At 32.5% G+C, this 13818-nt stretch overlaps 1 protein-coding gene across 2 annotated transcripts; it reads right to left on the bottom strand.

Moving 5' to 3' along the window:
- Nucleotides 1–1616: 1616 nt before the first annotated feature.
- Nucleotides 1617–12415, bottom strand: LOC136350752 (uncharacterized). Of its 2 annotated transcripts, none has more exons than XM_066302796.1 (2): nucleotides 11632–12415; nucleotides 1617–6891 (listed from the first exon to the last, which is right to left on the bottom strand). In XM_066302796.1, exon 1 carries the CDS (start codon nucleotides 12236–12238, stop codon nucleotides 11801–11803), a length of 438 nt encoding a protein of 145 aa, XP_066158893.1. In that variant the 5' UTR covers nucleotides 12239–12415; the 3' UTR covers nucleotides 1617–6891; nucleotides 11632–11800. The 2 variants fall into 2 exon arrangements, with proteins under 2 accessions (XP_066158893.1, XP_066158892.1); XM_066302795.1 differs by having other exon boundaries at nucleotides 11628–12415.
- Nucleotides 12416–13818: the final 1403 nt, after the last annotated feature.

Genomic DNA, 13818 nt, shown 5'->3' on the forward strand with positions numbered 1-13818 from the left:
TAAGCTATATCATCTTTGCATAAAGAATTACTTAGCTTTAGTAACGTATTCTTTATATTTCCAAAAAACTAACAAAAATAATTTTCTGGGTAGATTTCAATTACTATAAACAATATTTTCTATTGCAGTTTTTCAAAATATTGATATGGATTTGCTACGTACTTGGAAAAAACAAAGTTTCCAGTTATAACAGTATTAATTTCTAAATATTATTTTGATAAACTCGATGAAAATCCCCCGTATCTGTAGGTGTATTGTGTGTTGCCATCTATACAAGCGTGTCGCTGTGGAAATTGCTGCACAAGGACGAATAAACGCAAAATTACACGCGCTGAAATTTGATCGACACTGGGGTATGAATTGTAACAAAAAGTTACCGGTGGTGTTTAATAACTTTAAATTTTACTTTCGCTAAGCTTGAAATAAACAATTACAAATTGGACCAAAATTATTGAGACTTATAAGATCAGCACTTGAAAGTACATTTCCAGAAATATTAATATACTTACCCGTAGAAACCAGTGGTTTTGTATTTGAACATTTATTATAGATTTATTATTGGTTATAGTGTTTTTTAAAGCTCTGCAGACTTTTATTTATTCATAATATAAACAATTAACTATTGGTTTTATTTGATTTGTATACGAGTTCTAATTTTTGAAGTAGAACATGATATAGGAAAAAATTAAAATTCACATGCATATGATGCGAACTCTTCGTGGACACTATACTACACACTATAGGGTATAGGATCGCAAAGTATATTTGCAAGCGTTTCGTCAAATCTCAGATAAGTTAAGTTTTAACTTGCAACTCCTGATCGTCGTAAACAAAACTAAGTATAAACTAAATTCAGTCATGCAAATGAAGACAAAACTATAATCACTCTTTGTCCTCTGGAATCCTTATACCTCGTACAACCTCGTTCCTATACCTACTACGTGTCCTTGGCCAAACAAAATTGAATAGGTAATAAACACTGAACGTTATATAAATTAAAATAATGTAGGTACCCTAGTCATCGCCGTGAGTAACTATGTATGTTTAATAACAAAAATTGGTACGTTAATACAAACAACTAAAATAATATTTCCGTCAAAAACTAATTAACATTATAATTTATTTCAAATTTGCGTGCAACAATTAAGGAAAGTTGATACTTAATAATGCCTACGAATACAATAAATTAAAAAAAGAAATAAGGAATTCCGCTTGAGAAAAACAAACATAATGTGTAATTTCATCGTACAACGATAACCAATGTTTAGGATACTATTGATGATTAATTTGTTAATCATCAGTAGTATCCTAAGCGAAAAAAAAAATTAATTAAAACTAATGAAGATTAATTTCGTCACATAAACAGATTATAAGTATGAACCTACATATAACACTGTTCAGAAATCTCTAAAACTTCACAGTTGAAAACCTTGTGACGTTTTTCGAAGTTTTTAAGATTATAGTTACACGCAAATGCGAGTTTTAATTATTTCTATCTATGTATCAGTCATGTAACCTTCATTCAATGGCGACAAATTTACGCGTTTTGAACAATCGTTAATTACGAATTGTACAACAATAACGCAATTGATAGGTATGAATAATAAACTTCCAAGTAACATTCAAAAGTTTTATTATTTGACGACCATTTTCTGCCCAATATGTACAATAAATCTAACTTATTCCACTAGAGAAATAATTACCTATTATTGCGTACAAATCGGTATTGCCCGGAGTCCATAAAATGAAAGTCGAGAATCGATTATATAAAACCGGGAACTACGTTATAATAATATAAACAAACAGGGAAACAGATCAAATCACCTTTTACTTTTAAAAATAATTCAAGTAACCCACATATAACCATAGCCCCTTAATTTATTAATAGATCAAGTTCTCTAACATATTTCAGTCACAAAACGAATATAATGGTAATATTGAAGGTGAAACATTTAACCTATAGGTATGCTAGCGGAAATTTTTCAAAAGGAATTCTAAAATTATAACACACTAAGGTGTCACTTCGAGGATCTTTATGTCCAATAAACTGTGGAGCTTCGTTTAAAAAAACACATCGTATAATTTGAGTGAAATGCTTTCGTGCATAACAGAAAAATTCAATATTAGCCCATAGGTAACTAAAGCAGGTTCTAAATATACACTGAAAGGGGATATCTCTTATTCACACTTATAGATTTTTTTTTACTAGTAAACTGTTGCAAATGCCCTAAGTAATAACTACAAACTAGATTTGAGTTTCCTACCTATTTACAAGAATGTACAAAACTAAGAAGCATTCACTGCTCGCGTAACATCTGATCATTATTTTCGAGAAGCAATTATTAATGAAGCAAATACGAACAATAATGTGCCAAAATGCATTAGAGAATAGACACAGAAATTTGAGCTCCAACAGTGCGTGTCGTAACTGACACTTTTAAAACTGTTATATATACAAATGTTTGGTACAGTAATCGAACGGACGAGCTGAAAGCATGTGCTTTGAATAAAGACAGTCACGTTTTGGTATTCGAAGATGTTCCGTTATACATAGCTTATGGCAAAATTGAATCTATAGCGATCTCCCCTTTCACTTAACGCGTTAGTAAAATAACAATTTTTAGCAATTGCCATGTATCAACATACACGCTTCTTATCTACGATCCGTACTGCCCATATGTCGATCAATTTGCACATCTGATCTGACAATACGCATGGCATCTTCTACGTTATTACCGCAAATTGAATTAATAAGACCCTCGAGTCTTATCTCCATGTATAACCTTGGCATGTGTAGTATAAATTTTGGCATTGAAAAATTCATTTAAATTTAAATTTCGTACATGGCCGGAAATCGAACAATAAGTTTATCATATACGAAAAATAGTCATTTTAACGTAATAATTTGATATTTGGATATGTGCTCTGAATAGCGCGTCGGCAAGGAGAATGTACGTCACTGAAGAGATACGAAGATAAGCTAGGTTAAGTCGAGACCGAGTTGAGCCACTTTTTGCTGATTACACGCAAGAAATGATTTATTAAACTTTTTTACTTAAATTTTTACGTTAAAATTTAAGTTTAGAAAGTCTAGACAAATTCAAAGGTTAACATTGATCTGGAATATTCAAGGATACGGTTGTACAACCTGAGCAATATTTGTATTTTATCAAGCAGAGAGTAGGTTTGGCAACAATCACCAGAGTCTTCAATTTTGTTGGGCGATTTATTTCCATAGAGTATTGTAATTTATTTTTTGTTTGACAAAAACTAACGACCGTTCAAATAACAAAATTTCGTTACTTCAGTTTTTCTTCAAAATAAGTGAATCATTAATCCTCATGCTGGCACATAAAATACAGGCACTTAGTGCATGATAGACTTCCATTCCCTGAAATGATTGGAAAGAGGCAACAGAGCAAATATTATTGTCACTAGAGTTTTGAGAATTTATTTTATAATAACATACTTCTATGAAAATTACGAAAACCGCCATTAAAACGTGAACAAAACCATTGAATTTACCCGTCTGTACATAGGAAATTAAAAAATAATAGGAGTTAAGGACTGCAAACGACAAATAAATTTAATTTTTTGGAATATTCATGGCATTTGAAGACTAAACATCGTCTATTTAGGGACGGATTTTACTTGTAAATATATGTGAAACTTCTATTAAAAACGGCTATATTAATATGAAAATTCGCTCATGAATCTTTTAGGTTTGGAACATCTTCCATGCGGTGTCAACAAAGATAAAAATGAACAGCAAATTTACATGTTTTCATGTTCTACAAAATGATGTTATACAATTTTGGGGTAAAGAAAGTGAAATTTATTGTAAACATTTTTTTCTAAGTTTTGTCGTGACTTATTTAAGCATTATTTTAATTAACTTTGTAAAAGGTGCCTGGATCCATGGATGTATTGTACCATGATGATTATATTGTTGCCAGCTATAAGATCACGTGAATAAAAGGCTTGCGAAACGAAGACAGACATATCCGAATTACGTATGATAAAGTCAGAACACCACTGAGTTTACAGTATGCTAAAATGCTATCAGAGATGTTTTATAACTTTAAAACCTGGTGTGCAAAGACCTTTATAGCCTGATTAGCATTGAAATTTGACTATAGCGGAATATTAATGGAACGTTCATTCCGAAAGTAGTTCGATTAGACTATACCGATCAGGGTCTTGTGGTAGTATGATGCCAAAAGCAGCCAAGTCAAAATCATGTCAAAAACCATTTTTTACCACTAGACTTCCATCGCAATCCTCGAGTCATCAGTTTTAGTATTTGCTTACCTGTATTTTTGAGGTTATATTTTATAATTTGAAGACCTGATTGTGTCTTCATCGATCAGGAAATGGAGCCTATTCACTGGGAAACGGAACAGTAACTGTATTAATCAGATTAAAGTAATTCCCATGGAGGCCCTGATTTGGAGCTCTGCGCAAATATGCAGACTTGTTTGGTTGTATGCAGCAGGCAGATGAGCTGCCCATATATCCTCCAGTGCAAAATGCCCTGAAGTGGATTTTTAACCAGATCTCCACAAATGAACTTTCGACGAACATCGACATGACGAGGCCTTTTATTAAACATTGCGAAGAAGATGAGAAACCGTCCAAATGGAGAATTTTTAAAAATAACTATTAACTTTAAGACCATAAAGTTATGCTAAGTTGTAAAATAAAGCAGATGTATTAAAACGTTGACGATTTCAACTTTGCAAAATCCATGATGCATTTTAATACTAGTGCATAATATTTTATTTGAAATTAATTCAGTCTTAAAGCTAATATAATTTATAACTATAAATTTGTAAGATTGCGTAAGGATGTTGCCATCAACCACACAAAAAGTGAAAACTTGTAGACAATCTGGATATGAAAATATGAAATTTTCCGCGAATGAGATTGCAGAGAATCTGGAATAAAATACAGAATACAGAATTTCTTGCCGAAACTGAAATTAAAGCTAAAAGGAAAAAGTAGTGAGCAATTCAAGTGCAACGCGTTCTGGAGGCACTTTCCAGAATAAATAGCGAAATTCGTCTGCTTTGAGCTCTGCCAAAAGTAGAGTTTCCCGAAAACAGAGTTCAGGAACAGTACCTCACAGACCTTGACCGATAGTTGAGTATATCCAAATCCGTGACATCTGGACACGTATCGATGGAATGTCCAATTTTTGTGTGTCCTCAAATACAATACTTGAAACACCCAATCATAAACTTCTGCCAAAAAGTGAACTCGTTGGCTCAGTTTTTGTGCTTGTTGCCTTCTTCGATCGATTAATCAAACACCATGAGGAAAAAATGGCTTCAATCAATTTAGTTCTTTTGAAAGATGAAATATTTTGTCCAAATTTTATATAATATTTTGTTCATGATCTCGTATTTTTCATAGTTTACCGAATTTCCATGCTTTCCAATCTTCAATTTTTAATTTGTTTAAAAAAAGACATGTAAGCACATGACTAAAATGAGTCGGAGCGTTCCACTTTTCATCTCTTTATGCAAAGTGATTCACAGACCTTTACAGATAATGAGACACAAAATATTTTTTTCTGTTTTCCGTAAACGTCTATCCAGCCATCGCCGGTGAATCTATCCGCATTTGTAAACAAAAATTCTAACTTTAGTAGAAATTATCCCACCCAAGACCGAAGACATTCGTGACCAAAAGTTTAAAATTAATATTCTACTATAATTAATATTCTGTTATAAATAAAACTACAGACTAATCTTACCTTCATAGACAATATCGATCCCTGAAATATTTAGGCAAATCATGAATTCCTCTAGCTAACTACATAGTAGCCGCAAATACCTATCAGATCTTGAAGACCTCGTGACTTCTGAAACATTTTTATTTTTGGTCTTTTTTACGCTTTCAATGATATATCGGAATCTGTTTGAATCTTTTAACTGTATATTTTAATGGATTGTCCAGTTTTTAAACTGCATATTACGAGGCCTTTATACTGACAAGTAGTTGAGCAATGTTGTAATCACAGATAAAAAATAATACTTACAACTAATAGTAACCTTAGAAAAAAATACATTCACGTACATTTTTTTTTAAATATTAGTAAGCGTAGAAGAGCTGGTCGTACATATGTAAGTCTTCGCCGAATAAAGTAAATAAACGAAGAACCCGTATATTGAATCGAAGGTTTCTTTAACATCTTAAAATAATAATTATTCTCAAAACCATTTTAATTTAAAATTACCTCTACTACTTTTAAAAACAATAATGGCACACCTGATAACTGATGATAAATACAAATAAACTCCCGTCTAGATTATATATATTTGATCTAAACCCGACTGGTGGTGTTTTCCTATAATTTCAGGCGCCAAGATAGTGCAGCTGATAGATAGGTATGAAAACAAATCAAATAACAAAATAAACACTTTAATAAACAAAACTTGAATTCGCAGTACTTTCGTCTGAATTTCAACAGCATAAAGGTGTGGTTGTTATGTTCGCAAATCGCTTTAAAATCAATATTGCTCAATTGTTCTACAAAGTCAGAGAGAATTTCTAAATAATAATAGGCACAAGTTGACTAGAAACTGTTAATGAAAAGATCGGTAAGTTTCCAACATGTAAAAATTAATTAGTTAAAAGGAATCTTTTGGAAAATATCCACTTTCGATTCAATGACGGGACACCATTAAGAAAGAAGGTAACCTACATTTAAAAGGTTCTATATAAACAAAATTTATATTAAAACAAACAAGACTTTCTCAACTCAACAGTATGTTGTAATTCGTGGTTTGCTGTATCATAATTCTTTGAGGTCTATGAAAAAATGGGTTGCCGGTTGGTTACCTTGGCTGATGTAAGAGTTTTCTCTATCCCCAAAGCGTCCATTTCCTGAAACGGTTGAGTCACTTATTAGAATATAATAATGGAAATGAAAAAGCATTGTGGGATCAAGGACGGAACACTGATTGACAAACTAGTAGTATAGCAACTACATCCTCCTGCGCTTTCCGGTATTTAAATTTCAAAAATTAATCCATACTCATATACAGGGTTTCTGAGCGGAAGTTCCACATCACGCTTTCTTACAACTATGTTGTTGAAAGAAGCAACATGTAAATTAAGCAGCAAACATTTATTGTAACAATAATAATGTTTTATTTTCAATTCATAAAGTTGCCATTTCGAAACTACATACATAACGACTTCAAATAGTTATTTCGTTCGTAAATCGTTTGTTCTATTGTGCATGAACTGCTTTGTCGTACCATCGATTGAATGTTTACATTGCGTAACTCCAGTTAACCCAAGTATGGCTGCTTTCTATATTTCTATGTTATGCTTTCTGGGACCACGTGTTTCGGCTACATGGGTCAATTCATGTTTCTCCCACGGCCTTTAGCGTGTTAATTATTTTCTACTTGAATTTTCACCGCTACAATCTTATTCTGTGTCATTTAAACTTTTTCTTATCAAGACATTTGGGAACCGAACTAAACTAACCCAGCTATCCAGTACACGAATGTATAAATTGGCATTCAAACAAAAAATTTCCATATTTATGTACAAATGAGCTATACACTTTGCTCGTGCATAAATTGACTATTTACCCGGTTATTTATTTTGATTTCATCCGACGCAGTTGAACTACAATAATGTGTTTTGCTCCATTGCTGTAGGTCAATATTTTCCGATGGAAGAAAACAAAATAACCAAGGTTACCCCAATGCGATAACACTGATGTATTATGCACCTTAAGCATCCATATACCTGCCAATTTGTAAGAATGGTAGTGAAACAAATACAGGCTTAACTAGAACTTAATTAATGCTTTCTTTACGACAGAGAACCTTGCTCTCGAATGCTCCATTATCTAAACCTGGGCAAAATTAACATTTTATCAAACAAAGAGTAGGTTTGACAACCGCTGCAAGAAATAAAATATGCAATTCTGTTAGGCGAATTATTTACATGTAGTATTGTTTACTTAATTGCAGGTAGGCAATAAATAAACGACCTTTCTGACCTACATGATGCAAGAACGGCAATTTTAACTATTTAATCACTCCTATAACCACGATCGTATTTAAAACCATAGGGAGTAAAAATGTTACTTTAAACTAACCATAACAGAAATATCTATTCGATAATGGAAAGTTCCTATTATAATGAGATCCTAACGTTGGGAGCAACAACCTATTTCATTAGTCAAACATTCGGTTAAATATTCTGATGGGTATATATGTAGGTATGTGGGTTCATCAACGAACGACGTTACTGGCTGTTGACTAAGGAAATGTTTCAACTCCGAAGAATGACGTAATGTGTATCAAGCTACGGAAGCGGAAGAACTCCTTGTATGAGTTTGAATGATTGTGGTTAATTAATGTGTTTAATATGTTTGCCTACCCAAAGAACAGTCCTTTGTCCTTATTGCTCAGGAAATGTCTTTCTATGGGCTTGTATAAGAAACACAAGATAGACACTTTCGTACGAAGTCCTTTAGAAAACTACGAAATTATACTAGAAACAAAAGGAGAAATGGTTCAATATGGTGAAAAATCGTTTCCTAAAACATTAATCACATATTGAAATTGATACTTTGAAACAAGAGCAATTTTAGAAAAAGTTGGAGCATTTGGTTTTCGCCCGGCTCTGTTTATTACTCACTGAATGAATCTTTTGTAGTAGAGCTCAAAACGAACGTAAAAATAGAATGCCTTGTCTATTGAATATTTTAACTGAACGATAGAAAATCGAGTTCATCGTAAGGACACAGGAATGACCTCATTAATGAAATGTTCGCGACAAGAACCTTTAGGTCTTAAACCGCAACGTAGTCCTAATTCGATAGATTATAATTTTCAAATTTTGACGCCCAGTATTTCAGCAACAAATTATGATCTTGAATACTACCCCAATGAAAATGCTTATATGACCTTTTCATTGGAAATAAGTTGTACATCATAGAACATCCTATAATATGAACAGTCAGGATTCAAAATCAAAATTGGTCATTCATATGAATCCACTCCGTAACATCTTCCCTCGGAATTATGGTGGAACTTAAATAATTCAAAAACAAACACAGCAGTTTTTATTAACCTTCATCGCATATTCAAAGCAATTGATAAACAAATATTGTGTAAGAAACTCATGCTGTATAGTGTAAAGTGGTCTGGTGCTGGAATGGTTAAAAAGTTTCCTAACTGATAAATTTCATGTAACCAGGGTATGAGTAGTACTTAATGCATGGAGTAGCAGAAGTAGTGCATGGCAGATCCTGAGGCCAAACTTATTTATAATTTATATTAATGATCTGTCCCTGTGTTTAAAGAGGCCGTTTCTGGATTTCCGTGCCAATGATACATTAATCTCAGTATCTGGAACGAATGATAGGCAAAAAGACATTTTAGATGAAGAATGAGTTATTTTACACAGGCGGGTTTTTCAGAATAAGTTAAGGTTGAATTGCTCAAAATCGATGCATTACTAGTACGTAAACCAACTATGCCAAATTTCTCGACTTAATGTGTGAAAACTTGAATAAGAAAATTTAAAATATCTTCTTTCTACAAAATCTTAAAACATATAACCATCTGAACAAAAACTATAATCTATCATAGAAATTGTGTGCGCTTGGACGCGCGTTTTATCCTCAAGGTTAAGTGGAACAAGGTCTCTGTACAAGCTCTCATGTTATATTATGGTTTAACATAGGAAGATGCGATAGGATGTAAGTGCCAGGACTTTGTAAGGCAGGCAACTCAGTGAAAAAAGATGTCGTTGGGCAGTACCATTCAAGATGAGGCTATGGCAGCATAAAATTGGGGTAAGATGAATTTGTCTTTGTATGTTGTTTGTGGGGTTTACGAGTAAGTTTGTGGATAAATGCAATAATAAACTTTATCATAGAATATTTTTCTTCTGATGAAATCTAAATTGCTATTATCCCTTAGAAAATTAATCATCATCTAAATTCTGTTGTTGATCAAGAAGCATTTAAGTCCCCTTTTATAACGGAAAAGAATGACATAAGGCCTATTCAATCAACAAAAAGTGATACGATATATTGATAGAATATCAATTAAAATATTAAAACTAAGTTTGCGGTATTGCCTTAAGCCTGTAGTATATGTAATTAATTATTCATTGCATAGTGGGTGTGTACTTGTGCTATGAAAAATCGCACGTGTGACTACTACTGAAGGTTAACAATCCACTTGGTATCAGTAATATTCACCAATATATATAGCGTTTCCGTTTTGATTTACGTTCTCTTAAAGGATGAAAATAAAAACGTAAAATAAGATGGCACTGTAAATAAACATCATTTGAAAAATATATATCTATTAACAAATATACAGGGCGTTAAAATCCCAGGTTTTTTCGTTTTTCTCTGCAATTCTTGCAATTTTTTAAATATTTTGGTCAATTTTACACATTTATTATAACAATCTACATCAATTGATCCCTAAAGCCAATTATGTAATCTACAGAGTATTAGTTTGTATGGTGGTCAGGCCCATTCAACCACCCCACATTTTCTTGTGGCAAACCATTGATATCCCTTAATCAAAAATTTAAATTTTCCATTCAGTTTAGAAGCTAATCTGTTTCTTACTTTTTTCATATCTATTATCTATTTTCCAGCAATTTGCTAAAATATTCAAAGTACTCCAGTTTTACCATGAATCATCACAACTTTTTTTTCATTGCAAGAGAAAGACCACAATGGACTCAAATATCAATATTATTCAAGTGTGTATAATTTTTGTCATATTGTAAAAACTAATATTACCGATGAAATAAATTATTTCACTTGTATTTTATGCTAGATACTTAAAAAGGATCTATTTCCTTTTCTCATAGGAAGGAGTGTAAAGGAGAAAAAGAGACATATTTTCAGGCAAAAAGTAAATACTGTACGTTGTTTTCATAGGTATAAAAAAACTGAAATGGATACCTAATAACTTCATATAAATTCACTCAACGCCAAAGAAAACTAATGTAAATCTAATAAATACCAATACTAATTGAGACTCCATAAGGAAATTCCTCTACCTATTAGTTGAAGGTCTGTGTAAAATGTTGCAGATCGAGTTAATTACATTTAACCAAAGACAAGCCAAGATCAAAGACCTGAGAAACCGCCCAACCAAAAGCTTGCTCTACCATAACCGAAATAACTTATAAACAGAGAGCCTGGCAAAAAGCTGTTATTGCTAAAGACTTAGTACACTCTGCTTAATTTTTCAGATATACATATAGGTGTAAGTGAAGAAGTTTAAAATATTTTAATTTATTTTAACGAATATTTCCCCTATATCATTGTATTCAGGTTATAGACAGAGAACCATATACAACGTCTATACAAAAGGCAAAGAAAATTAATTATATACTACAAATCATTAATTGAAATTCATCACAATGTCAGGACAATCAAAATGAACCCAAGTAAGCAGGAACATTCTGTTATTGTTACAATGTTGTTTTGATTAATCATCAGCAAAATGTAAACAAGGCAAGGGATTGCAAAACAACAACAGTACAGTAAGAAAGCTGTAAATTGTGATCAACCAAATATTAAATGAGCATAAAACTATTAAACTAACTGTAATACTCACCTGCCTTTCAAATATTGAATTCAGGTTTCCTCTCTCACAGAAGACACAAAACATAGATGTCTATAGGTAGGTACATTGACCAGCAGTCTTTGTATTTACAAAACATAATCACACAGAAACATTATAAAGGAACTTGAGTAAATTACTAAGTAAGTCGAGTCCTTACAACCTGGTTAGTTTTCCTTATAGAGTCTGAGGACTGGGCTTCTCAAGGACTCTTCATCGGATTCATAATAAAACTTCTTGGAGGTGAACCCCATTTGTACTCTTCGAACAGCCTCATTAATTAATTTCTCTGATCTCAGTAATGCTTGCAACAACTCATATGGGTCTTGTTGGCTGAGATCCTGGTGTTTATTTCTGTGCGGAACACAGGTTGCTCCACATGAATCACCGGGTATACGGTACGGCGAGGCGCGGGACAACTTCCGTGAAAGGTGACTGCAGGGTATTGCCTTCATAGAAGGTGGGCCAGACAACCTCAAATTTTCCTTAATTTCTAGTACTAGTCCTTCAACATCAGATGAGGACATAGCTATGTTAAAATTCGGTTCTTTAGTCGGAATAGGGGCGGTCATCTTAGGAATAGAGCACACTTCTGCAGACGGCATTTCTACGACGCTCGGTATTAACGACTTAACAACAGCAACACTGAACTATCTGTAATGTTTACAAACAATCAAGAATCAGTCCCCCCTTGAAAAAAACCTCTTAACCGGAGAGCCAATACCGACGAACTAATAATAATAAAAGCTCAACGTCACGAGCTTGATATTTCGTGTCGCCAGTGCGCGAACTCGTAGTACCAGCTTAGTTGTAGGCATATAACAACCTCAATTATTACCTTGTGAGCGCATGTCAGGAAGCGCAATGTTTAAATGTCAAAATTGTTGATTCACTCAAACGTCATTACAAAACACTAGATTAACTAAACTGGCAAACAGGAGACAAATTTGATACATAGATTATTTCAACACAATTTTGATAGATTATTTCCACTATTTTTCTTTCATGGATAGAAATTTCATTGTTTTATCCAAAAAATAAATAAACAACTTTATTAAACTGTGTAAAACTAACATATCATAATTAAATGTCGTACTTATAGATGTCTACCTAATCTTAAATGTGAATCAGAACAAAATATATAATATAAATCTGCTTGAATACATGTATGCAATGAATCTTATTTGGTATACAGTACAGACCTCCGAAAATAGCAGTGTTATGAAAATTGGCTTTGAAGAAACTTCACTCTGTAAAACTAAAATCCTGATTCATACTACCAGTGCCAATACTGTAATTTAAAAAGGTTTGTTCAAAGATCTCTACTGAAATTTGTGCAAGCAGTAAAAATATACAATGCAATTATTCACTATATAAGCAAAATGCATATTTATATTGCTTAAACATTAAATGAAATGTGAAATAATACAAAGGACAGTTACTAAACTGAACTTAATTCAACAAGACTCCATAGCTTTAAAGGTAGGAAGTTTTGAGTTGTTTCATTGTAACTCCAAGAGGTCTGCTTCAAGACATGTTCATACAGCAAAAATTTACATTAAATTAGAAGCTACCTATAAACGGAAAGTGTAGATAGATTTAAATTATTTATGCATTAATCCCAGTTATCTACTTACCAGTTCTCAAATTAAATATGAATATCACGATAGATTCTCGAATTCCTACCAATAAAATTAATTTAATGATAAATTTTCAGAAAAACATTATTATAAAACATAAAGAATGTCGAATTAAACAATTTTATTAAAAAGTGATTGCAATACAATGCTTCAACTGAAACTTTTTTGTATACTTGTTGATACATCTATACAAGAGGTTTGCTTTTTATTGCTGAATTACTTATAATGTCTTACAGTTGCTATGTTGGATCGTTTTTTATCTGAAATTTGACAGAAATTAATTATGTATTTTCTAGACCAGAATGGTCAAAATATAGTAAAATAGTCATGTACTAAAGGCCTAAAATTAGTATCTGATACTGTAAAGGAAGGCGCAGATCGGAATGCATAATTTTCTACGACAATTAACACTTAAACATTTACGCATACTACTTAAACATTTCACGTTCTTAATCCCAATTTGTTTTCACACACACAAACTTACTTTCTTTAAGTGCAAAAATGTGATCATTCGTACTGTGCGAGAGCCGCCATTAGACCCAAAT

Source organism: Euwallacea fornicatus, chromosome 3 (genome assembly GCF_040115645.1).
Source record: "Euwallacea fornicatus isolate EFF26 chromosome 3, ASM4011564v1, whole genome shotgun sequence".
NCBI lineage: Eukaryota > Metazoa > Arthropoda > Insecta > Coleoptera > Curculionidae > Euwallacea > Euwallacea fornicatus.

Coding starts and splice junctions, on each gene's coding strand:
- LOC136350752 (XM_066302796.1), bottom strand. CDS start 12,238: ATGCCGTCTGCAGAAGTGTGCTCTATTCCTAAGATGACCGCCCCTATT.